This window comes from Melospiza melodia, chromosome 3, assembly GCF_035770615.1.
Source record: "Melospiza melodia melodia isolate bMelMel2 chromosome 3, bMelMel2.pri, whole genome shotgun sequence".
In the NCBI taxonomy this organism is placed as follows: Eukaryota; Metazoa; Chordata; class Aves; order Passeriformes; family Passerellidae; genus Melospiza; species Melospiza melodia.
The window spans coordinates 135,704,276-135,731,219 of NC_086196.1; the positions used below are offsets into that span (position 1 = coordinate 135,704,276).

Sequence of the window (26,944 nt, forward strand, 5' to 3'; positions counted from 1 at the left end):
ACTCCACACCAGTGCTTTTTGGAGACAACTCTCTGTAGTGTGCCCTTGCCTTGGAAGAGCACTTACGAATCTTAGTTAAACCTCTTGTTGTACATTTAACCATATGACACAGTGTGCAAAGAAACCTTTGCTCTGAGCACAGGTTCAGAGACACACAGGGCTGACCCACAGCAGACTCCATCAGTGCTGGGATGAGTCAGAAGCACACAGAGTAAACGTAAATGTGCCCATACAGAGTAGGATAACAGGAACGTGAGGTCAGACTCCTCAGGAGGAACCCCAGTCCAATGTCATGGACACTACCTCAGCCAGCAACACACAGGGAAAAGGGCACAAACACCTCACAGACTCCTAGAATGATGGAATCATAGAACTGGTCAGGTTGGAAAAGACCTCCAGGATCATCAAGTCCAACCTTCAACCAAACACCACCATGCCCAGTAAACCATATCATGAACCACTTCCCTGCCAAGGTGGTGGCAAAGATGAGGAAAGAGGCAGACACTGCTGCTCAGTCAGAGACCTGCCCTCAGCAAGGACCAGGAAGGTATTTTGCCTATTTGTTGAATCTCCCTTCCTATTTGGAGGTGATTTTTTTCTTTTGTGAACAGGAATCCTTTGCACATTCACAGCAGAGAAGGCTGAAATTATTGGGGCTTCTCATTTGAGAGTTTCTTTGCATCTCCCATGCATAGTGCTCATGCCAGTGTTTGGATTTTCAGTGACAAGTCACCTAGATCAGGCTCTATATTACCCTTTGTCAGGTGACTTGGGAGCAATACACACACCTGAAAAGTGAGTGGAGTGTTGATCTGATGCCTCCTGGCCTGAGGATGTGGGGACATGCAGGGGCACAGCCAGAGCCAGGCTGGGTGACTCCAGAGCACGGTGCCTTTACAAATAGTGCTTTGCCTGGAGGCCCATCCAGTTGAATTAGAAAAAAAAAAGAACCATTAATTAACTTGACTTAAGAGAAGGCTGATGCAGGGCAATGTGACCTTTTCTCTATGTCACATGCCACACGGATTTTAGCTTCCCTATGATGCTTTGTCACTGCCAGTCCTTGTTTTTTAGATCACTGGATTGCAGGCGGGTGACGGTGACCAAAAGGATTGTGGCAGCAGGAAGAAAGGAAGAGACAACCCCACTATTCCATGATCTGTACTCCAAAGGGGCAGAATCCTGTTATGCATCTACCTTACAATCTAATAAATATAAATATAAATATAAATATAAATATAAATATAAATATAAATATAAATATAAATATAAATATAAATATAAGTATAAGTATAAGTATAAGTATAAGTATAAGTATAAGTATATGTATATGTATATGTATATGTATATGTATATGTATATGTATATGTATATGTATACACACATTTTATTTCAGGTATTACAAATGCATAACATGCTATGTGTATATTCATTTAAAATACACATTTAAGGGGTGTATTTAAGGTTAAGGTTAAAGTTGGTTTTTTTTTACAGAAAAGCTAAGAGAGGTATTGGTTTTACAAGAATGCAGAATATAATTGTTTAATATTGCTTAATTTTTGCATAAATGTGTTTGCAGCAGAAGGGGCTTTATGTAGTTTTAACCAATCAGTTCAATGCATTGCTAAATAGCCCAAACTACCTAAAATTTGATACTGAATTAGTCCAGTGGTTGTGGGGGAAGCTATAACAGTAAAGTCATGGAGTTACAGCCTAGTTTGGGTGGAGAGGGACCTTAAAGAAGATTTCATTCTGATCCCCTGCCATGGGCAGGGACATCTTCCACTGTCCCAGGGTGCTCCAAGCCCCATCCAACCTGGCCTTGGACACTTCCAGGGATCCAGGGGCAGCCACAGCTTCTCTGGGCACCCTGTGCCAGGCCTCCCCACCCTCTCAGAGAAGAATTTTGTCCTAATATCTAATCTAAACCTCCCCACCTTCAGTCAAAAAGAAGTGAGTGTCTCTCTTCCAGATCTCACCAGAAAATCCAACCCAAATGCCTTGTGCCATCCTCAGAAAGCCATGGTTTTGCAGTACTACATTTTCACCAGCAAGATTATGAAGGAGTCTTACAAAACCAATTCAGAGAACATCCCCATGGGATATATTCTCCATGCAATGCTTTCCCCTAGCTCTGGCTTTTTATCTAGCTCATACATTTGTGTGTTTTGACATGAGTGTCTGAGCCTGGGCATGGCTCCTTCAGCTGAGTGAAATCAACACCTTGCACAGGAAATTTATGCATCTTAGACATCAGTTTTAGGGAGAGAGAGATTGTTTCAGATAGACAAGATGAATCTTTTGAGTTTACCCTGAATGTCTCTTTGGAAAAGCAAGCTATTGCAACCCTATGCAATAGCATATTCAGAATGCATCTACACCTTCTCCTTGGCACAGTGCAAGACCCACAGCCCACAGCAGCAATAAACCAGGAATCACAGGTCCTATAAATAAGGCAAAACCAGTTTTCAGAGCACATATGATTCTCTGAGCTTCAGTTTGCTTGAAATCTTTGCAGACCATGATGGACCCATGGATCTGTTGTCAGTGGGTGACCTCAGGTATTTCTACTCTGCCATCATGTACCTGTGTGGTCTCTGTGGAGTGAAAGGTGGATGGATCTGGGAGCTCACTGCATGCTGAGTTTCTCCACAGAACCTTCTGTGAGAGCTGTGTCAACACAGACATTAAGATCAGTGGTGCAGGGTTTCATCCTCTGACTGAGATTTTTTTTACTGCACTGTAGAAAAAGAAAATACAAGGGAAAATACTTCTCAGATTCTGTTGGATAACATTGGCAAGGAAAGGCATGTCAATGTTATACCCACATATAGCTCATGTAGAGCACAAAACCTCAGAATGGCTTAAAAAATGCTTTTCCATGTCCCATTAAATCACTGTGGCTTAAAGTATTGAAGGTTGGTTTTGAAACTCCTCTCAAAGAAATCTAAGCTTTTATCACAGTGAAAACACTCCCATCTTACTAAGCAAACATGACGTGATCAGCAGTGGACCTCAGAAAATCCTCTCACATCTCATTATCCCACAGTTTAGATTAGGGCTTTTATAGCTTGACTTCCTAATTCAACCACAGGATAAGCTCTGCTCCCCTCTGCCACAGTGCTGAAATATTGTTTCTGTAACATGAAGAACAGTGCAAAGGAATAGAACATGTTCTCATGGCTGCAAGTTAATTTTGGTTTAACCTTCAGTGCTTGCCATTGCACTCTGGTTGGTTAAACAGTAACACCAAGTAAACCAGAAATAAACTTTTACTCAAGCAAAAAAGCCTCCTGAAGGTGCTGGCTGCATCATTTCCTGCAACACAAAGGGTTCTCTTGTCATTCTTGTTGGCAAGATGTCATTTCCATGCAAAGATGGACTCTGTTGAACCTATTTACCAAGGAATACCTGTGAAATTTGAAACTGAATTATGAGGACTTTCACCCTGAGCGCACAGGAAGATGGAGAGCAAAGCTCTGTGTTGGTTTGGAATTTTTCTCTTTTTATTCCTTTCCTCTCCAAACTCGAGCCTCAGCCTCTCAAAGAAAGACACCTGAAAAAGACACTTGGCTTTTTGAAAAGACTTCAGCACATCTGAGTCCCACTGCAGCAATATAATTTCCTTAAGCAGCTCCCAAACTGTGAACATAAAAGGATACAATTTCAACACCCTCAAAATAAGAAGAATAAGATAATAACCCTGAACAATGAGAAAATTGCACAAGTTCACTTTCCATGTCAGTATGCATTTCCCTTTAAGAATTTCCATTTCCCTTTAAGCAATTCTATTATTCACACATAGCATTTCTAATCATTCTTTCAAGTGTTTCTATGTAACTTATCAGGGTTTAATGAATGCCAGAATAAGCACTAGAGGGAAAATCCACATAACTGGACACTAACCCAAAGGTTTTAACAAGACCTCTACATTTTTCTCTTTTTAATATAATCTTTATTCAAGCACTTGCTGTTTTGATCAGAAATATGGCTTTTTTATTGGTATTATTATTGACTTTTTCCCACCCACCCTCTTGCCTAAATCACCATCCCATAACCTGTGAGCCTTCCAGGGCTGCAGTGAAGAGTTATTGGTTACAAAGGGCTTCTTTGAAAACAACATCAGTAAATAAAATCAGTAAAAGCTAACAAACAAACTTCTGTACTGATTTCTACTGAATGGGGACCCACACTCATTTTACAGAGAACAAAAAAAAAAAAAAACAACCCAGAAAATATCCAAAATTGGAAAATGTTAGAGAACACAAGTGACTTGTTCAGTCTGCAATAATTTATGGAGGTACTTGCTATCAATCAGAATTCCTAGGGATCACTTTGTGCCCAGAAGTTGTCACTCACACAAATTCTGGGACATTTTGCCACTGGAGGTTTGAATGGCTAAAAAGATTGGGTGAGACAGGATACATAAACCAATAGTACAGGAATTTCCTTTACCTTCAGGTCAAACTAACCTCAATTAATGGCTGCTTTGGGAAATGGGGTATAAGAAAAGACGTCAGTCTATAAATGCTGATTATTCTTCCCAAAGCAACCACTGCCTCCAACATTACACTAAAAACACAATAAAATTTGAATCTGATTTTTTAAGCCATTCCTGGAGTTCTGCAGGGTTCCTGTCTGCAGGCAGGAATCTTCCTGCTGTTGTAGGCAGCCCTGCACTTGTATTTCATCTCTGACTGGTCTGGGGTTCTTTTCTTTGGGGTGCTCTTCAGGCATACATGGAGTCAGAGCTTTTCCAGATGGACTTAGCCTTTCCAAGAGCAAGGGATGTTTTTTGCTACGTGTGGTCACTGACTTCGTTAGGGATTTCTTCTTCCTTCAGACACAAATTTGAATGGCTGAGGAAATTTGTACCCTTGGGGTCTGGGGAGGGAAAGGAGAAATCAGATTTCCCTCTATGCACAAGGATCCAAAGCAACCACTTGAAGCTGTGCAGAATAGTTTCTCTGAAGCTGATTTAGATGTCTTACTCAATGGTTTCAAAGAGTAAGGGGGACATCATATCATTTTCCTGCAATGAAAAAATTATTTCAACTGATTCTACTTACAGCTCTAATAACTTGCAATAACTTTCAGGGAAACTTAATAACAGCTTTCCAGTATCAAAAAGGGGATTAGGAGAAGTACTTTTTAAAAGGACCTACAGAGATAGGATCAGGGGAATTGGCTCTAAGGTGAAAAGGAGTAGATTTAGATTAGATATTAGAAAGAAATTATTTAGAGGGTAGTGAGGCCCTGGGACAGGGTACCCAGAGAAGCTGTGGCTGCCCCATCCCTGGAAGTGTCCAAGGCCAGGATGGACAGGGCTTGGCAGCCTGGGCTGGTGGAAGATGTCCCTGTCCATGGCAGGTGCTGGAGCTGGGTGATTTTTAAGGTCCCTTCTAATCCATTACTCCAAGAACTGGAAAAGTCCTCAACAAGTGGCACAGCCTATTCCTCCACCACAGCAAGGACAGGTCAGCCTGCCTTCATTCCTGACACATCCTGCTGGGACTTTATCTCAAAGCTCCCTCTCCAGAAAAGAAAGCAGTGATGTCCATCTCCTAAGGCACAGAGACCAGGGACAGCCCAGCCCTGCTCCAATGTGAACTGTGCTTTTAATTGTGGTCAATCCTCAGAGTGAGACATGGACAGAAAATTTAATTAATTTATCATGAGTTGGATCAGGAGATCCAAGAAGAGCCAAGGACTCTCACAGCTATTAGGGAAATTTTTGTCAAGTATTGTCTCCAAATATTTATCCAATAGAGCTGTTTCTCCTATTTCTTTCATATTTATTTTTTGGTGCACCTTGAACCTACTTGGTGCTTTTGATCAGCTAATTCTGTAATCTGTCTGAGGAATAATTTCTGCACTGAAAAGGTGGTCAGGCATTGGAAAAGATGAGCCAGGGAGTGGTGGAATCACCATCCTTGAAAGTGTTCGGTGTTTGGGACATGGTTCAGTGGTGGACTTGGCAGTGCTGGTTGGACTTGATGACCTCAGAGGACTTTTCCAACCTAAAGGATTCTGTGATTCTGCAAATCTCACAGAGGAGAATAAAATATTGTTCTTGCAATATGGATCCCATAGGGATGTGACTTCATTTTCAATCCAGTAACTGAGCATGGGAAGCAGACAATAAGAAGGGCTTACCCTGGTTTTGCAATGTGCTTATTAATTTCAGAAAAACCACCGCAGGAACAAAGTTTATTAGTGAGTAGGAGGATGTTTCAGGAACAGAGCCTGACTGAAAATAATCGGCTCCCTTTAATTAATTACATACAGTTTTATTGCATAACTGATGGTTTTAAACCTTGGCCAATTAACTTGTCAAACACAGAAGTTAAATTCTATATTGGTCTCTTAAGAAAAATCTATCCCAAAGTTTTAATTCAAGTTGCCTTATCCAAGAATGAGAAAATAGGGCCTTTTGAAACAAGAATTATTGAGTAGTTACCCAGATTTGAAAAAAAGAATAGGAAAGACAAAGGCAAAAAAAAAAAAAAAGCAAGGACACAGAAGTCCAATATATTGCACAGATCCATGACTTCTATTGTGGGACAAATTGAAGTGGCTAGGTTACCTTGTCTTGACAACTTATTTTCTAAGACAAGATGAGGTGCTGTTGTTAATTTAGCATGCCTACAAGAGAGAAAAAAAAAAAAAAAGAAAAAACCTCACACCTTTTCATTGAAAAGTTCTTGAAAAGCACCTTATGATGCTGTGGTAGCTCTCACTGGTTCTGTGTGTCTTATCCCAGCAACTGGAGAATGTGGAATGATTTTATAATTGCATATATTCATAAATATATTTCTATTTATCATAACATAGTTATATATTTGTATATTGAAATGAATATAAATTTTTACATGTTAAGTTAATAAACATGTTCTTGGCATGATCTAAAACTGAGTGTTCAACATAACTACCCCAGATGAAAATATTTATTTTGCAGTTTCTTACACATAATGTCAGTTAATAAATTTTCTTTTTTCCAAAGCACTGAGCTGTTTCTCCAAAAATTCACTCAGAAATTAATATGCTCTTTTCAACTAATTATTTTAACTAAGCATTATACTCATGCTACATATCCTGAGAACCCAGTGGTGCACATAGTGTCAACCACATGTGCTTTGAACTCTGGTAAAGTGATGACATCTATATCAAAGCTATGCTTTATAAATGAAGAAATTGCATGTTTTGTCTCAGTAATTATTTTGTGAAATGAAGCTTTTGCGTGTAGCAACCTCTTGGCCCGAGCTTTCAACACTTTAACTTTATTAAGATGAAATGTTCTATTAAGTTGTGTCCTGAGAGCAATATGCTCAAAACTGGGATGGATAGTTGTGCACTTCCTGCTGATTTTTGGTGTGCATGTCAGAATCCTAGAATTCTGGAATGCTTGGGATTAGAGGGGACATTGAAGATCATCCAGTTCCACCCCCTGCCATGGGAAGGGACGCCTTCCACTAGCCCAGGTTGCTCCAATTCCCATCCAGACTGGCCTTGCATCCAGACTGGATCCTTCCAGGGATCCAGGGGCATCCACAGCTTCTCTGGACAACCTTGGCCAGGGCCTCACCACCCCCATGGCTGAAGAACATCACCCAGAGACCACCTACACCAGAGCCCTGTCCAACCTGACCTTGATGTTTCTAGGACTGAAGCATTCACCATCTCTCTGGACAATGTGTTGCCAGTGTTTCACCACCCTCATTGCAAAAACTTCTCCCTTATATCTAATCTGGCTTGACCACCTTCTAATTTAAAACCATCAACCCTTGTCCTCTTGCAGCAGGACCTGATAAATTATCTGCCCCCATTTTTCTTAAAAGCTCCCTTTAATACAGAAAGGCCAAAATAAGGTCTCCCCACAGCCTTCTCTATTGTACAAATGTGTGTTAGAACACAGCCCTAAGCCATGTCCAGAGCAACTTCATTTTGGGCCGAATGAGTCAAAATTGCTTGTTTCTTAGTGTGATCATGAAAACTGTCAAAGCAAAGACTGTCAAAATTTAAAAGCACGAAGAGGAGAGCAAGGCAAGCTAAGGTCACAGAGGCAACGTCTAAGTGCTTGCCTGACTTAGTAATGCCATAGGAACACTGATAATTAACAGTTTGTAATTTTTTCCCAGTGGTTCACAGGGGACTCAAACTAGTTTGGAATCACACCATACCAGATGCCACATAGACATTTCTGTAGTTCCTGACTCTGAAATGTCAGGAGTCATTACAAACTAATGAGTGGAAGGAAAAAATAAGAATTATCCTAATTTCACAGGGTAATCAAGTGATTTTTTTACTGTAAGGGTTCTGAGGCCCTGGGACAGGGTGCCCAGAGCAGCTGTGGCTGCCCCATCCCTGGAAGTGTCCAAGGCCAGGCTTGACAGGGCTTGGAACAGCCTGGGATAGTGGAAGGTGTCCCTGCCCATGGCAGGAGGTGGAAAGAGCTGATCTTAAAAGTACCTTCCAACACAAACAATTCTGTGGTTCCATTCACTCTCTGGGACATCTCCCCAAAATTCAGACACCTTTAGCAGTGCTGCTCTTGTGTGTCAGTGACAGTGACAATGACAAAGCTCCTGGTTCAGAGCTGCCTCCTGTCCTGCCAGCCCGGAACATGGACAGACAAACAAGAGTTTGCTTGGAAGAAGCCACGCCAACATGGCCAAGGTGTGATGGTCCCCACAACAACCTGTCTTTCAGTTGTACTTTTACATCCCTGACATCAAAGAACAGGGAGAAAATTCCCCTGCTTTTCCTGTAGCTCTTTTACAGCACCGATTCAGCATGGAAAAATTAAAGATGCTTTATCTGAAACATCCACAAAGGAAATCCTGTGTTTCTGATGAACCTGACTTCCTCAATTTCCTGTTTGCTGCACAGCTGTCTGCATTGGATGGGTCTCAGGGACATTTTTTTGGACATATTTGTGTACCTCAGTTGGAAGCCAGGTTCCTAGAGCTGGAACATAAGGGTCTATAATCTTTTTTAAAAAAAATTAAAAATCACAGTGAAAACAGAAAGAATGAAAAGAAAACAAACCAATAAAGAATTTATCCTGTCATAACATTTGAGGTCCTGGTATTTGCTGGCCTTGGAGTAGGTTCAAGATAAATGAAGGAAATGTGTATTTCATTAAATGCTAATATTTGGAAGATAAGAGGAAAAAATGATGAAATGCTCCCAAGAACAGTTGTGAGGGCAGTGCCTGTGTGAGTATAAACACAAATGTTTGCATACACACAAACAAGACCATCGTGATTCACTCTGAACCAGAGCAGGGCTACGTAGGAAGAATTACAGGGAAAGGAAAAAAGATATCCATTTTCCCAGGTTATTGCTCCTCAGACTCATGATAAGAGATTTTGCACTTCTTATTCTCCATCTCTTTTCAGAACTGTAATTAAAGCCTACCACAAAATGGGGGGTTTTGGGTTTTGGGGTTTTTTTGCAAGTGTAACTTGATCTTATAAATAATCATTGAGTCCCACACAGGCAGACACACAAAAATCTCCATCCTACACAAGCTAAACTGTGCCAGGTGCTTTAATAATAAGGCTGGTTTACCAACACCCAGCCAGCTTTTTCCCAGTGTATGCCATACTTGTTGCTGGTAAAACTTTGAGGTCTCTTCTCCATTCCACCCCAGAGGACTCTGTAATCCCTTGGCTCCTGCCCAGCCCAGTCTGTAAAGTCAGGACACAACACATGTTTGCCTCCTGGGGACACAGCCTTGGGCAGCAACCAGGGTCAACAAGTGCCCAGAATTCTTTTGTTAATCAGCAGATGCAAAGAAAGAGAGCTAGAATGTGGGATTTGAGGCTCCAAATACTCAGGAGAGCATTTGATGTCTGTGCTTCAAACAGTGCAGAAGAGCAGGAGCTGAAATTTTCACAAGTGATAGACAAGGCTTAAAGAACATGAGAAAATAATGAATCTAAGAAATTTATTTTCATAAATAGTTCTGGACACAGTTTTTCACAAGTACTGTAAATAGAAAATAACTTACTGACCACAGAATAGTTTCCCTGATAACCCTCACCCGCTGCTGTAAGGCCATAAGTTCTAAAGTTTAGAGATTTGTTTTTAACACACACCAAAAGAAAGCTTCATTTTGTTCATTGCAGCTGAACCATTTCTGAGCAAACTTTCAGACAAAATCTTTCCCCAGGCATAAATCTATCAGGGAAAAAGAAAGGCATCTAGTGTAGCAAATAACATTAAAGTGTAGAGTATAAAATAAAATATAAAAGTAGAAGCAAGTAAAAAGAAAGAACAAGTAATATGATGGAATGTTACGGTATAGGCTGTCAAACTGTGATTGCATGGAATCAGTGGAACTCTTGGATCAAAGCCATTGATCCATGGCAGCCTCCTTGCAGGTGGACAACACCTGCCAAAGAACTGATTAAATGCCTTGGTCTAGGTTTCAGGTAAGGCCAAACAGCAGCAAGAAGACAATTTGGTTACTGGTTGGGAAGGCTGTGGAGGTTTGGCTTTGGAAAAGACCTCTGAGATAAGTGCAACTGTAAATGTAATGCCACAAAATGTAATGCCACAAAATGCACACCTTTCAATGCCACAGCAGGGGAGAACCAGGAGGTAAAGAACAGCTCCATGCCAAGTGGAACCAGTGCTGCACTACACAGCTGGGGCTGGATCCCCAGCTCTGAACCAGTGTGGAAAAGTTTTTTTCCTTTAGTTGAGACACAAACGTGGAGTTTCACTCCAGAGAACATTTCTTGGTAGCCAAAGGACTCCAAATGGATAACCCACTTTGGGGGACAGAAACGCTCACCAGAGAGTTTTTCTTCACAGATCCAACCTTTTTAACACCTGTAGGAATCTATTACCTTGAGGACTTATCACTCTATTAGTTTTATTCAAAATTGAAAATGAGTTTAAAAGGACTGGGAGGGAAATAACGCACAGATATATCTGCACATACGCTGCATGATTACATAAATCTCCTGCTTGAAGAAACCCAAATTAAAAAAAAAAAGACAGAAACATGATGCATACACACCAATAAAGGTACTGTTAGCCAGATTTCCTAATATGTTCTGCAAAACTCAGGAATGTGATCCACTGGGTGTGAATCCAGTAGATCTCTGCAGTGTTCATTCAAAAATGTGAACCTCAGTCTGCCCAACACCCTCTAAAATGGGTGAGAAAGCTGCTTTTCCATCCACAGGCCTTGATCAGTCCGACAAAGAGAGGAAAAGAGAGCTATCCCTTGGTACTTGTGCCTGCTTCTCTTTCAAATGGAATTAATGGTGGTTTAATGGGGTATGAAAGGATGTTTTACTGGAAACAATGAGGAACAATTGTCTAGCTCACGTTTCATTTCACAGGTCATTATTGCATTAAGAAGTAAATCGACCAAGTCCGGTAAATAACAGTCTGTGTTTTGCCCAAAGCTTCAAACCAACAATCTTAGCAGTCACCAACTAATATCTTTGTCATTTTTAACCCTTGCAGGGATCTGCTGGGGGCTAAACAATTATAGTCTTCACCCACCCCTAGCAGGTAAGCATTATTCATTTTATTTCTCATCCCTTCTTCCTGCAAACCCCATGAGGCTGGGTTGGATTTTTTTTTTTTTTTGCATTGTTGTTTTGTTTATTAGCCAACCTAGCCAACTGTGTGTCTGGTGGCCTTGAAAAACAACACATATTTTAGTGACTGCCACAGGCATCTTTAAACAGGCTGCTTCCTCTGCAAAATTAATTGTTGCAAAATGCGGTGCTTCCCCTGTAAACCTCTGCAAACTCCCACTCAGCAGTTTGGTTGGATTATAAATATGTCTCTAAGATCTAAAGGAAATAATATAGTTATGCTTGCAGGATGAAATACACATTTCTTTTTTTCTGTTTTTTTTTTTTTTTTTTGTTTTAATTGCTTAACCACAACCATCTTGCCTCCTTAAAGGCAGCAAGCCTGGAGAGGGTGTTCCATGTAGATGCTGTCCTTGGTTCCATCGTAGCTCCAGAGCAACTCACTTCTCCACTTCCTCTGTTTCTCCTGACACATTCTGGCTTGACTGTTAATACCAGCAGCTTCTGCAGCAGCTGGACCAAAGGCAGCATGGGCAGCAGATCAAGGTAGGTGACTTTGCCCCACTCAGGTGAGACCTCACCTCCAGAGTTCCTTCCAGCCCTGGATTTCCAGCACAGGAAGGACATGGAGGTGTTGGAGCAAGTCCAGAGGGGGCACCAGGATGATTGGAGTGATAGAACGCCTCTACTATGAGGAAAGGCTGAGGGAATTGGGATTGTTCAGCCTGGAGAACAAAAAGCTTTGGGATTATCTAATTGGGGCCTTCCAGTACTTGTAGTGAGTCAACAAGAAAGATTGAGAAAGAATATTTACAAGAGCATGTATTGACAAGACAAGGCGGGGAGGGGGGGGGTAGAGTCAAATTGAAATACAGTAAGTTTAGATTGGATATCAGGAAGAAATTCTTCCCTGTGAGGGTGGTGAGGCCCTGGCACAGGCTGCCCAGAGAAGCTGCGGCTGCCCCTGGATCTCTGGAAATGTCCAAGGGCAGGTTGGATGGGGCTTGGAGCAACCTGGGATAGTGGAAGGCGTTCCTGCCCATGGCAGGGGGTGGAACGAGGTGATCTTTAAGGTCCCTTCCAACCCAAATTGTTCTGTGATTCTTCCAGAAGATGCTGGAAATTTCTGGGTGGTAAATTGTAGGAATAAAACCCAAAGACTGACTCAGATTTGTGTGCATCACCAAAGAAGGAATGATAAATAAGAATGGAACAGTTCCTTGAGAGAATACGAAGGATGTCTGAGCTTTGAGGAGAGGTCCCAGATAAGGAATAGATTCATAGAATGGTTTGGGTTGGAAGGGACTTTCAAGACAGGGACACCATTCCCTATTCCAGGTTGCTCACAGCCTTATCCAGCCTGGCCTTGAACGCTTCCAGGGATGGGGCAGCCACAGCTTCTCTGGGCAACCTGTGCCAGTTTTAGTTCCCTGGTGCTGTAAACTCTTCTCACATCCTGGAAACCATTTTCTATGGGTCTCTACACTTACATATTGCACAGAATTTCAGGCTCATTGGCATTCCACAAGAACAGGCAGACTGAATGATGAGGACTAAGCATATGAGTTGAGAGACAATCCCTTTCCTCCTCAGTGATCATTCTGTCTTCATCAGAAGCATTTAGAGAGTCGTAATTACCCAAAACTCCTACAGTGCTCTGGCCTTTGGACCCATGTATCACTGTCAGACCTCAAAGATTCCTGCAGACCACAAATATCCTCTCAGAATTTTTTAAATAGGTGCTGAGAGAGTTATTTGAAGTTATTTGACCCATCCTCCACCCGCTCAGGAAAAGATCATCTGTATCTGATTATCTAAGGATGCTACCATTGATGAGGACTCTGCAACTCACTCAGGCAAGCTATGCCCATGTTTCTCTGTCTTTATCCCAACATTTCCCCCCAACACATAAATTTATCCTGATGATACTTCAGACCATTATTTCTGATTCCACACACTTTGAGAGCAGTTTATTTCTCTCCAATCCCCAGCAGTCTCATGTTTTTGAAGGCTGTTCCTAAACCTCTCTTCCACCTTTTCTCAAGAGCAAGCCACCCAGCTTTTCCAGCCATTCCTTGTATCTCCTGTTTTCCGCATGCCTAATAATTCTTTTGACATTTAACTCTCAGGTTCCTAAATAAATCCATCAGTAGTGAGTCCATCAGTTATTCAGGTTTCATGGACCACCAATGCTTCATGAATCGCAGTTTAAGAAACACTACACTGAAACAGAAGCGTCATCATGTCAATGATAAAAAACCTTTTGTTTGTGTTGCAGACAACATTTATATTATATTATACATTTATATTTATTTATATTATACATTTATATTATATTATAGAAAGGGAGAGAAGTGGGCTTCAAATCCATAACTAGAATCCTAAATAAAGGTGATGTGGTGTTTTGGGGGTACTGAGCCTCCAGGAAAGCAAACAGGCTCTCCAAGATCTCACAAACTCTAAAAATGGTGGCATTTTTAAAAATAGCTCCTTAAATACAGGGGTTGAGTATGTAAAATGGAAAACCTGCTCTTTTATCCTCAGGGATTAAGGCTAAAAGGGGAAGCCAAGAATTTCTGATAGCAAGAGTAGGCACAAACTATTTGTTGGCACATCTTCAAAAAGGATTGCTATCCTAAGGGGAAAGGTTATCTCCCATTGTCAGGGACCTGACTTCATAATCAGTTTTTCTAAAATTCATTTGGATAATCATTCCTAATAGATATGTATACATATTTTACATTTTATGCAGCTGAGCATCAGTGCATGACTGTTCGAAAGAACCTGAGGAATTTAGAAAAGAGGCAGAAAGGGTGGCACAAAAAGCTAAACTCCATTTACAGCAATAAATGTGCAAAATGGTTGGGTTTGCCCAAGGTTTTTTTGGCTTCATTGGGAGAAAAGAATTTGATACCGTTGTTTGATGGGGACAAGGAAATAGGGTTTGATAGGCTTATACAATTATATAGGCTTTGACAGGCTTATACAGATATATAATCTGGGTGTGTATATACATTGCTCTATGCTGATCTGTGGAAAATGAACAGTGCCATTCATCCCACACATCCTGCATTCAGAACTAAAGAAAAAGAAAATCCTGAAAAAGGAAAATAGCCTTTTATTAGAATCTGAAATGCAGGTGACTGTGAGAGAAAGTAATTTAGAGTATTTCAAAATGGACATGAGGCATGGCCACCTCAGCCCCACTGCTGACCTGGTTGCTACATCCCCAACAGTGCCCAGTTCCTCCCTGATTTAACAAAAGAAATCATGTAGAGGAGTGGTTTTTCCTTGGCAGAGCTGTGCCCTACGGAAATCTCATGGTGGCATCCAGATCACAGAATCACAGACTGGCTTGTGCTGTAAGACAGAAGTTCATCTTGTTCCACCCCCTGCCATGGGCAGGGACACCTTCCACTATCCCAGGTCGCTCCTGTCCAATCTGGCTTTGGACACTTCCAGAGGGATGGGGAAGCCAGAACTTCTCAGGGTAACCTGTGCCAGGGCCTCAGCACCTTCATAGAGAAGAATTTCTTCCATACCTCTAATTTAAACATTCCCTCTGTCAGTTTAAAGCCATTCCTTGCTCTGTCTTCTATCCCAACTGGTGTATTCTCCACCCATAGAATTGTTCCTCTCTCTGCTGTACTGAAGTTGGCAAAGCTGATTCTTTAATTCCGTGTGTTCCACCATCTCACCCCAATGAGCCACCACATAGGCATCAAAGATATAAAAATAACTTAATTTCCCTTTGGATTACTTTAAACTTTGTTCTCCCATGAGCATTATGAAAATCCTCCCAACTTTATTCTCTGCTTTGGTCTCAACTTAATTAAAGTCTGCTGAAATCTTTACCAGAGATGTGTTTTCAGGAAAATTAAGGATTACAAGCATTTTCTGATCATATTAGGTTTGGTTTTTATGAAAGAATAGCTTGGTAAGAGCTCTTTTAATGTCCTCCATTCCTACTTCCAACTCATTTTGCATGGGCCATTTATTGCAGAAAAAGCAAATTTCTATTTGTGAACACCAACAGCAAAAAGCTCCAGAGAAAAATAATGCTGATATTGCATTGTTTCATTCCTTGCAGATCTACCAAACCTGCATTTTCTTCTCAGACATCTTTAATTACTGACTACAATTATGCATAGCTAGTGTGGCTAATCATATTCCTTGGAATATTAAATATTTATGGTGCAACATTTTCACCCAGCTTTAGCCCTAACTTTTACTGCCAGCCTGTGTCTCAAAATTCTATGCCTTCTCAACTATTGTTTGAGTTTTTTATTCAATAATTAAAAGTACCAGAAGAAGGAAAATAGTACAAAAATCTTCAACCCATAATCTAAGTTATTGTTTCTTACCTACATCTGACATTTTATCATATTTCTGACAAAATTAGCAAACTTCTGTATATCTATCTATGACTTTTAACTTCAATGTTGCAATTCAAAGAGTTTTTTACAATAATTTTTTATAAAATTGAGTGTTGAATGTCTCCATAACTTGCTTCAGAACAGCATTTACAAATTAAACACTTCTTATGATTTAGAAAATGTACTGATTACCTCTAGAGAGTAAGCAAGAGTACTGAGCAATTTCACACCTTTAGATTTGTCCAGATTGAAAATGACAGAGGAAAATATAATCTCAGTGATTTGCTGGTCAGATAAAAAGTTTTGCTGTCCACAACACATTGATCCTATCACCAACAGATTAACATGAAAGCTGAGTCAATAAAAAAAATTCTCTGGGTTTTTTTAAGAATAATTGAAAAAAAAAACCCAAACCAACTGCAATTTTTTGTTTGTTTCTTTATAACTGTAGTCAGTATTTAAATGTTTAGTGATGTCCCAAAATATAGTCCAGGAATATTTTTTTTAGTAAAAAGTGCTATGTAAAATACACTTTGGGTTTATTCTAGTCCATGCAACCATAAATTTCCACTTGCCTTAACAAGGTGGTATGGTTTTAGATTCAGAGTTTGGCTGTCAGGGTTCTGGAAGGAAAATTTTTAATTCAATGACTGACCTTGGGCAAGTTACAAATACTCTCCTCTTCCTGGAAAACTTGTGTCAAAATAAATGCCCATCCCACAGAGGTATTACAGACCTAAATTTCACTGATTCTTCTACTGCATCCAAAGAACTTACAAGGAGTTGTCACGTTGTAAAGGAGAGAATAAATCCAATTATTCACACAAAATGCAAGGTGCATATGTTTACAAAAGAAAAAAAATGTTGCATGAATACACATCAAATAGGCCGGGGCTTCATCATCCCCCAGTAAATCAGAATCAGAGAGGACTGAAGGAAGGACACAAAGTTGGTGAAAAGGCTGGGGAACCTCTCCTATGGCTGAAAGATTAGGTGTGTTCTCCCTGCAGGAGACAAGGCTCAGGAGAGAATCCTATCACAACATTCCAGTACTTACGGGGAAGCTACAAAAAGGATAAAGATCTTTCTTCACAAGGAGACACATGGGCAAGACAATGGGCTGCAGGTACTGCTTGCACCAGAAAAGGTCTCATCTCACTACAAGAAACAAGTTTATTTCACAGTGATAGCAATCACTGGGTGTTGTAGTTGTCCCATCCCTGGAAGCCTCCAAGTACAGGTTGGACAGGGCTTGGAGCAAGCTGGGATGATGGAAGATGTACCTGCCCATGGCAGGGGTATGGAACAAGGTGATATTGAAGGTCCCCTCCAAGCCAAACCATTCTGTGATTCTATGATTTATTGGAACAATCTACCCAGGGACATGGTGGAGTTTCCATCACATACTCATTTTGAGGTTTCCAAAATGCAGTTGGACAGGGTGACAGATAATGTTCCTTTCTCACAAAAGGGTGGACCAGATGAGCTTTTGAGTCCACTTCCAACCTGATCTCTTTTATGATTTTATGATTATTCAGTCCAAATTGCCTTAAATTATGCCTAGAATGTATCTGTCAGCAGGAAGAAAACATCAGTCTGCAGGCTCAAGACTAAAGCTGGAAAGCCTTGGTTTCATCTCTCCATTTCTGTGTATTATCCATGTAATGAGTCAATCTCTCTTTGCTCAGTTGAGGGGACATTATTAAACTCTAGCAGAAGTTGTCCCTGCCCATGACAAGAGATGGAATCAGATGACCTTTGATGTCCTTTCCAACCGAAACCATTCCAAAATTCTATCACAATGCTGGAGACAACAGAAGTGGGGACAACTGGATCTTCTGCCAGTTTCAGGTCCTCAGCTACATTTCCACCAAGGGAAGACAATGAACTTTGATGGCTCTGAAAGTCATCCCAGATTACAGATTTAGGAACTGTGATAAGAGAGTCCTATGAACACTGCAAAAAGCCAGCAACTGGCTGATCCTTTAACTACACAAGGATGGTTGAATCAGCTGCCCTTCGTGGAGCTGGGGTTTAACCTGGGCATAGGAATCAGTTGAATACACAAACTGTTCACTTATCCTAAATTCCCCAACAAGACACTCCTGTTTATAGCTAATTCTGCTGTTTATAGCTTATGATTCTGGTATTTCCTCTATCATGGAACCATTTAGTGCTCCAGGCCTGGCCCCAAGCTCTTTTGCAAGAGGCTTGCTCTAGACATGAGTTTTAGGAGAAAAACATTTTGTCATCCAAAAATGGCAGCTCAAAGAGATTTAAATAATTACAAATTCATGTTAAACTCATTAAATTGTTTTGGATAATTCAAAAAAATGGTACTTTGAAAGTTCCTCATAAATTATTTAGGGAGGAGGGTGTTGGAAAACATTTAATTTTAAACTTTCACAGCATTATATTTAAAAGACAAAAAAAAGACTAAAAAGGACTCTCGCATTAAAAAGTAATTATGCTTTGTTGGACTCAAACCCACTTTTGTTGTTACTCCTTTTTTCTTGCAGTAGAAATAATAATGGCAACAAAAATGTTGGCTCTGTTCCCTCCTGTTTTGTTCTTTTTTTCTAAATTTCTGCGGTTTATCCAGAAAACTAAAATTTCATTTTGAAGTGAACAATTCTGCTTCTTCAGAGAGCCACAATAAAAAGCTTGGTCTATAAACAAAGAGCAAACTCAGTGGGTAAAAGTCTGGGAAAACAAAGGGGGTAAAAAAGTGGGTATAGAAATAATAAATTTCATAAATTCTATATCAATTACATCTTCAATAAAAGATATCACGTGAATCCAGGAACATCAATATAATTCTGAATGATCCCTTGAGCCTCAGTTATGGCTCTCACAACCTTTTCCCTGTGATATTCCTTATTTTAATAAAACATCTCCATGGCTTTTTTGTCCCTGAAGTCTACTGAATGTTTTGGTTTGCTCCCCACAGAGTCATCAGAGTATCTGAAAATGGCTGAGGGACAGAAATTTCAATCTGATTGGCCAAACTGGAAGCTTGAAGTGAACATAAATATTTATATTTATCATAGAATCATACAATCACAGACTGGTTTGGGTTGGAAGGGATCTGAAAGATCATCCCATTCCAATGCCCCTTCCAAGCCATTCCATGATTCTATAATTCTGTGACAACACCACCATCTTCACAGGCCTTGAAGCATTGTCAAACCAAAGGGGAATCTGTCCCTACAGAATCATTAAAGCTGGAAAAGACCTCCAAGGTCATCAAGCCCATAAAGAATGAGTGAATGCCACCATGCCCACTAAACCATATCACAAAGGGCCACATCTTGGTTTTCTTTCTTCTTCCTTTCATAATTTCATTTTAATAATTCGAGGGATGGTGGCCTCAACCCTGTCCTGGGAAGCCTGTTTTAATGTCTGACCACCCTTTCTGGACAGAAATTTTTCATAATATCCAACCCGAATTTTCCCTTGTGCTACTTGAGAGTATTTCCCCCGACCTATCACTAATTTCCTGGGAGAAAAGGCCAATTCTTCTTTTCAGGGAGTTGTAGAGAGTCCCCCTGAGCCTTCTTTTCTCCAGATTAAGGAACCTCAGCTCCCACAGCTGCTCCTCATGGGATTTATATTCCAGACCCTTCCCCAGCTCCTTTCCCTTCTGTGGACACACTCCAGCCCCTCAATGTCTTTTTCTTGCAGTGAGGAGTTCAAAACTGAACATGAGACTCAAGGTTTGGCCTTATCAATGCCCAGCACAGGGGGGATGATAATTGCTCTGGTCCTGCTGGCAGGAGATGGGTGGGAACAGGAAAGTTGAGCTTTTTCTCCAATTTGTCTATTCTGGGAGCCTGCATTGCACTGTGAAAAATATTCAGTGCTACAACTTGCCAGAAAGAGAAGGAGAGAAGGGAAGAAGACGACCAGGAATTTACCTTATCATCAAGTTGTGCCTTTCCAAATGTCAGCCTCAAGACAAAAGGAACCATAGGTCAGAATGAGAAATGCAGAGGAATTTAACACACAGTTGTGAAGGGGAGGGGAAAAAAAATCCCTATTCAGATTTGGGCAGGAAAAAGAAAACACAGCAATTTTGTCATAGCTTCAGAGGAAGGCAACATTTATCATATGCTGTTACCTCAGTTTCACAAGGAGATAAACCCTATGGAGTGGAGGTTGTACCCTCAGTGCACTTTAGATGATGGGGATTCCTCTTATGCCTATGACTGTGTGCTAGGATGTGCTAAAAATGGTGGGAATCTGAATAAAATCCAGGTTTTGTATGCAAATTTATTCATTAATATGCAGGTGCTAAGTGGTAATAGTACTAGAGCATTAGTGCTTGGATGTGATTCATAATTAGGGTGGAAAAGGTACAATAAAAATCAGTGTTTGCATCTACACAACACATAAATCAACCCTGTAAGCAGCCAGCTAGAGCGGGATCCTTAGAGGAAAAGCCTTGCACATTTTGTTTAAAGATTAAAGTTCTTCTTGTGTTCAATCAGTTTTAGAGTGTGAAGGAAAACAGGATTAATTACAGTCCCTCCCATCAGTCTCCCATACCAGCAGAGTTACAAACGAGGCATCTCTACAGCAAAATGGCCACCATCAGCAGCAGGCACAGGGAATGCTAATTGTAATTAAAGAGTTTGTTTGGAATCAGAGAGCTGAGTTTTAATCAGGATGAGAATGGAGCCTTGCTGTGGGAGCCTTCAGAAAGTGGTTACTGAGCAGAATGGGCCTTTTTTAAACAGAGAGGGGTCGTCAAACTTCTGGAGTGGGTTTTCAGCTTGATTATCTCCTCAGTGGGATGCAGATGAAAATCCTTGAAGGGCCAATTATTGGTATTGTTTTGCAGTTTTGAGGTGTTTTTATGGCATGTGCCCCTCAATGCTCTCAGAGGACTTTGCAAGGGGCAGGTAGAATCACCAGTCATGGAATGGTTTGGGTTGGAAGGGATCTCAAAGATCATCTCATTTCACCCCTTGCCATGAACAGGGACACCTTCCACTGTCCCAGGCTGCTCCAAGCACTCTCCAACTTGGCCTTAGACAATTCCAGGGATCCAAGGGCAGACACAACTTCTCTGGGCAACCTGCGCCAGGGTCTCAGCACCCTCACAGGGAAAAAATTTTTTACTATCCAATCTAGTGAGTGAGACACTAAAGAGGCTAAGGATGTGGGGTGAAATGATACTGCAAGGAGGCAGAGTGGCACTGGTGGGCACAGAGCTGCACACTGAGTAACCCCAGCCTTCTACAGCACAATTCACTACATCCTGCCTGGAGAGGAATCACACACGTTGGGACTACCATGACCTCAGCCTCAGCTGCAGGTCTCAGTGAAAGTCACATCTCATGGCTCAAGTTTCTGCATGACTTTGCAAACACTCCCTCCAGCATAGGCACTTACCAGCTTCTGAGTAGAACTGTGTCCATTCAAACTCTGACTTGGGGAAGACAGAGACAGGTGGCTCCAGGCGCAGGACACCTCCATCCAAATCCTTGAAAAGGGCTTTCCTTGAGCCTTTGCAGCTCTTTTCAGGCAGCATGGTGTCTTTAGAGGTTTGTACACTGGTAAGTAGGAAAGGTAACATTATTATTAGTGGCTTGGAACAGCCAGAAAAGCCTATAAATTTCTATGTAAGCCATTAACTACTGGCTGCCAGAGGAATGTACCCATAACAGGACAGGGGTGTTGAGAGAAACTCATCTCACTGAGACAAATATGAGTTGAGATTAATAATTTCCTAAACAAGGGTCTATATTGACTATAGAAGGAGGTCAGTGTGTTTAAATAACGTCTAAATTTTGAAACACTAACATGTAGTGAGCTGAATTGCAGATTGACAAAAGGTTCAACACAGCTTAAAGGAACTGGTGAACTGAGCATCTCACACCCATGGCAGAATTCAATACAATAAAAAGACTTGTACTCCAGCAAAGTCCTTGGAGATATTTTCAGATTACTACACATTAAACCTTGAAGAAAATGCAGAATTATTTGGTCTCAGGCTGAGAAAAAACAATTTCTGGTACCTTGAATGGGGCAAACAGGTATAGGCAGAAATTTGCAGTAAGGGCAGAGGAACAAAAATGCCAATTCCCCCAGACAGCCAAGCTCAAAAGAGGCAGAGAAAAAAGACTCCTCTGATCCTGACAGTTCAGCTCTTGACCATCTCTCAGCACATCCAGCATTTCTGCTGGTTAGGTCTACCGGTAGGACAAGCAAAGTTCTTCATGGATTTGCTATATTCTCTGATGTTTCTATTTCCTTTCTTGCTCCAAGGCAATGCTCATCTTCTCTTTGACAGGACAAATCCATCAAGATTTCCCTTCAGGATGCTGAAGCAGAACCATGCAGCCACATCCTGGATCAAGCTCAGCAGCTGCAAAGGTGGATTAAATAAATGCATGCAGATCTTGCATGAGGAGCACTGGGGGATGTAACCACCCTCAGAGGCTCAGCATCCCAAGGAAGCATTCAGTGACCCATGTGCATTCCTCACATTTGAAAACCACCAGCTCTTGCAGTAGACTGGGCATTCAGAAGCTCACTACCAGCAAAATATTGTGGGATGAATACAAGAGTGAAACATAATGAGAGCTGACAAGCTGGACAGGGCTCAGAAATCTACACGCAAACTAACGCCCAGAGCAAAAAGCAAAAATATAGAATAAAATAAGAAATTCTGGCAGAAGGCTGGAGGGGCTCTAAACATAGCAGTGCGGGACACCTCCAATTATTTTTGACTGGCAAGTGGAGTCCATGCTGGAATTATTTTTTTTTTGCTACTTCAAGGCTTTCCTGACATAGCCTCTGCATCATGTTCAGTGACTGCAATAAATAAATAGGCATGTGGTTTCCATTGGATGTGCTATGTCTAAACCACTGCAACCAGCAGTGACTTAAGGTTACAGATGAAGTTCTCCCCTCCCTCCTCAACACTCACAGATGATATTCTCCCTGGGCAGGAGCAGTTCTGGCAATCATTTGACATCTCACAGCCTGCCTGGTACTGATCAACATTTCTGATGTGATCTCGCAGGCACAAATCAAGCCACGCTTCCCCAACCAAAAGGACATTCCCTGTCTCAGGGTTTTTTTTTCCTGGAGGTCCTGACATTTTCTGAAGCCTGAGGCTGAGAAGTCAGAGATGCTCAGGATGGGGTTTTAGGAAATGGGATATGTGAGGCTTGTTTTGCTACACAAATGTCAGGAAAAGAAGAAATCCAAGAGGATTTATCCAGAGATGCACCTTGATGGAATTCAAAACTCAAATTGTAAAAGATTGCCCTAAAGTAAATTTGGTGGTGTTTTTCAATTTCCTTTTTTTTTTTCCCTGTATTTGAATTTTTCTGTGCATGTTTGTTTGATGTCAGAGCTTGCTCATTTTTGTCAGACAGGTGCAGTACAAAAGCAGACATGAGGGGAGGATAGTTCCAAAGCTGTAGGTGTTTGGGTTTTGGGGTTTTTTTTTGAAAAAAAGATAGTTCAGAATGAAGCATTTTACCTCTTTGGATGAAAGTAGAACATGTCCCTCTCACTGACATGTAACATCCTTGATGTCTCTGCTGTGATGAGAGGCATGATGCCTAAATGATCAGAATTTGACATGATACAGACATCCCTGTCTTCACTGTAGCAGCTCTGTGTAAAACCAGTAAAGGTGACTTCTGCCAGGGATTAAGAGAAGATCAAACAAGGAAAAATGGTTAAAAGAGTGCCATAACTAGAGATAAAAAAGTTGGTTTTTTTCATGTGATATTTTCCATATTAACATGCCCCCCATATATATCTGTGCAAATTATTTTTAAATCAGACTAATATCATTGTTCATAGATCTTCATGTGGCTTTAGAATACTCTGTAGCTAAGTTATATCCTGAGTTGATACAAAGCAAGTCATGCCATAGGAAATGAAATCAAAGAAATAGTAACTGAAAGAGAAAACATAAAGCAAGAGTATGTAATATGTTTTCATTTGAATAAGTAAGAACCAGTTAAATAACAACCTGCCTTGGATGATTTTTCTACTTGCCAGAGATTAATATAAAACAAGCAGGCTGTGATGACACATACTCGGCTCTGTCACTCAACTCTTATGCAGCTCCAAAATCTATATTGTCCCATGATTTTTTTTGTAGGATTCTGTGCAAGTCTGTTTGTCTTTCTCTACCTCTCTTACTCCTCAGTAAAAAGGGGATAATGAATTTTCTTGCAAAAGTAAGTAGCAGTGAGGAATAAAGACATGAAAATAGTGAGGTATTTAGATACCACCTTTGCAACCAGTTATCAGGATTCTTCTAAATTCACATGTTGCTCTGGGGACTGAAAAAATTCACTTGAAACAAAGATCCAGGATACATAACAGACTTCTATTCCTCTTGTGCAAGATCTTATACCAATAAAGGTCATAACTGCTTCTGTGAGTTGTAGTTCTTATGTTCTGTGACAATTCTATCCAAAGTGTGATATTGACTTCTTAGATTTAGTATCTTTAGGTGGAGGCAACTGTGTGTCAGAGAGATGAATCAATTGGAAAAGGAACACAGAGGGAAGGTATGTGTGAGGTGGAATCTGTACACTAGCAGGAGACATAATTGCCATGGAATCAGAGAATCCAAGAATGGTTTGGGTTGGAAGGGACCTTAAATATCATGTCATTTCACCCCTCTACTATGGGCAGGGACATATTCTACTATCCCAGGTTGCTTCAAGACCCTTCCAACCCAACCTGAATACCTCCATGGATGGGGCAGCCACAACTTCTAGGGGCAACAATTATCCTGCAGTAGATTCAAGAAGTGAAAATTATCAAATAATATTTTTTCTCAATTAAACTGTATCAAGTTGTAGAAGAATTGTGCTATCAATTTCACTGAGACTCTGATTTCTCTAATAGTCCATCTGTGGGAGGCTAAAACTTCAATTGGAAATAATGAAATGAGTAAGGAAAAGCAGTGACACAACAGTCTGGCCAGTGGAGGCAGAAGACCAACCTTTCAGCTTCATGATTCCCAGGGCTTTTGGACAGTTCCCAGCTTTGTGCCAGGGATGCTCTGGCCTTTGGCTGGGAGTGGTGCTGAATGTGGGCCATAAAATCCCAACACGGCCTCTTAGAGGGTAATGTGGGGGTCGGTCCTGGGCTGTTGGATCAGCTGAGTGAGGCTGGATCCTGTCTCTGAGGCAGTCAAAAGTCGAGCTTGTTGCAACAATGATGGAGTTTTTAAGTTTTATGAATGTTTTCCCAGTGTAGCATTGCTGTGTGTTGGCACAGTGCACCATGGCCAGGAGTCCCACGGTGTTGTCCACCAGCACCACATTTTCCACAATAATGCTGCCTCCAAGGTGGAGCATAACACCATAGTCGTAATTCTTATAGGATAGAAAGCCTGTGATTCTAGTGCAGGTCTGAAATCCATCTTCCTGGTACAGGTGAACGCCATGGAGACTCGAATGGGCCACGTTTTCGCTGTAATATTCTCCAGCTAGTGAACACTCCTGGCCCCTGACATGGAAACCAATCCTCTCGGATCCTGCCACAGCATTGCCACGAAGGGAGACACTGGTGGCCAGGTTCACCTTGACGCCAGCAACCCAGCTTAATGAACCTGCTGGCTGCCTGCTCAGAATAACAAGGCTCCTGATGAGGGAGTGATTTTTCCCTTCCAAATCAATGCCAGGTCCAGTGGTGTTGAACACCACGTTATTGTGCAACAAGATCCCACTGCTCTCGACTGCTTTAATGCCAGCACCACAGCTGCCACTAATGCTGGATGACACCACTGAGGATCCCTGGGATACATTCCTGAATTCAATGGCAGAAAGCTGAGGAGGCCCAAAATTCAAAAATTGAACATTTAACAGTTGAAGACCACCTGCAATGAGATAAATGGAGTGAAATAAAAACTTATATTACATAAGAATCGGTAATGACAACCACGTTAACAACAGTCAGACATATAACATCAGGTACTTTGTCAGTGTATTGTTGTGATGGGTGTTTGTTAATAAATATCTACAAACACATTGTAAAACCTTACAAAGCACACAGCAGCCCTTCCTAAAATATCTTCCATATGATTTATGGATTTATGGATCCATTTATGAATTTTTAGTGGTGCTCATGTTTCATACTTGCCGACAATCAGTTTGTTCTGACTTTAATAGCAAATGTGAATGGATTCGCATGTTGCTGCACCTCTTTCTTGGGCAAAACCAGTGTGCTTGATGAGGACAGGTGAATCTCAACTACCTTCAAACTCCATCCCACTGGAGTCTGTGAAGTGTCCCACCAGCATCCTCCCAGCACAAGCCACATCCGACTGGATCTGCACGTTCCGTGTGAGGAGCCCAACCTCCGCGGCCAAAGGGATGCTTCTGCCATCTTCTGTCTCATGGGGACGCCCTGGGGAGTTGCAAGAAAGCAAATGTGATAAGTGTCTATCATACCTATTAGCCAGTGCTTTGAGGGACATAAATCCTGACAGCTCCTCTGCAGAATCTGCGCTGACATTCAGGTGTGTTTCACCCCCAGCACAATCTGCGTGCGTCGACACAAAACCAGAAAGGCCACCTGCCCATCAAATATTCACTGTGTGCTTATATTTTACCAAGATATCTTGTTTTTAGAACAAGGAGGTGCTAAACCTTTCCCCTGAGGTGTGCAGGTGCCAAAGCAATGAACAGGTTCACACTTCATTTTTTCCAAGCTCTGCGTGCTGGAGTTACTCTTCAGCACACTGCAGAGTTGATCTCCTTGAATTTTCCTCAGGATCAGACTAATGTCAAGGCCAAAACCCTCTTTGCTACAGAGTCTGGCTTGTGTGTGCTTTCTAAAAGGATTTTAAAACATTTATTTCAATGCCTCTCTAAAGGAGACTTTTTCTCAAGTTTATGCAGCTGTCTAGTTTGGATAATCTCAGGTGATTTTAGACACATGCAGATGTAATTTAGTTATCCAGACTGGCTTTATGCATGGTGGAGAGCAGTAGGCAAATCTCAAGTGCATTTTCTT

General features: G+C 41.2%; 1 protein-coding gene across 1 annotated transcript in view; it reads right to left on the minus strand.

Moving 5' to 3' along the window:
- Positions 1 to 26,944, minus strand: part of PKHD1 (PKHD1 ciliary IPT domain containing fibrocystin/polyductin) — a 238,734-nt gene that overhangs the window by 47,575 nt on the left and 164,215 nt on the right. The window contains exons 55-58 of the mRNA XM_063153146.1: positions 26,183 to 26,335; positions 24,927 to 25,805; positions 23,439 to 23,601; positions 21,338 to 21,498 (exon numbers count right to left, since the gene is read on the minus strand). Of these exons, the coding sequence (XP_063009216.1) occupies positions 21,338 to 21,498; positions 23,439 to 23,601; positions 24,927 to 25,805; positions 26,183 to 26,335 (1,356 nt within the window). The remainder of the gene's footprint in view (positions 1 to 21,337; positions 21,499 to 23,438; positions 23,602 to 24,926; positions 25,806 to 26,182; positions 26,336 to 26,944) is intronic.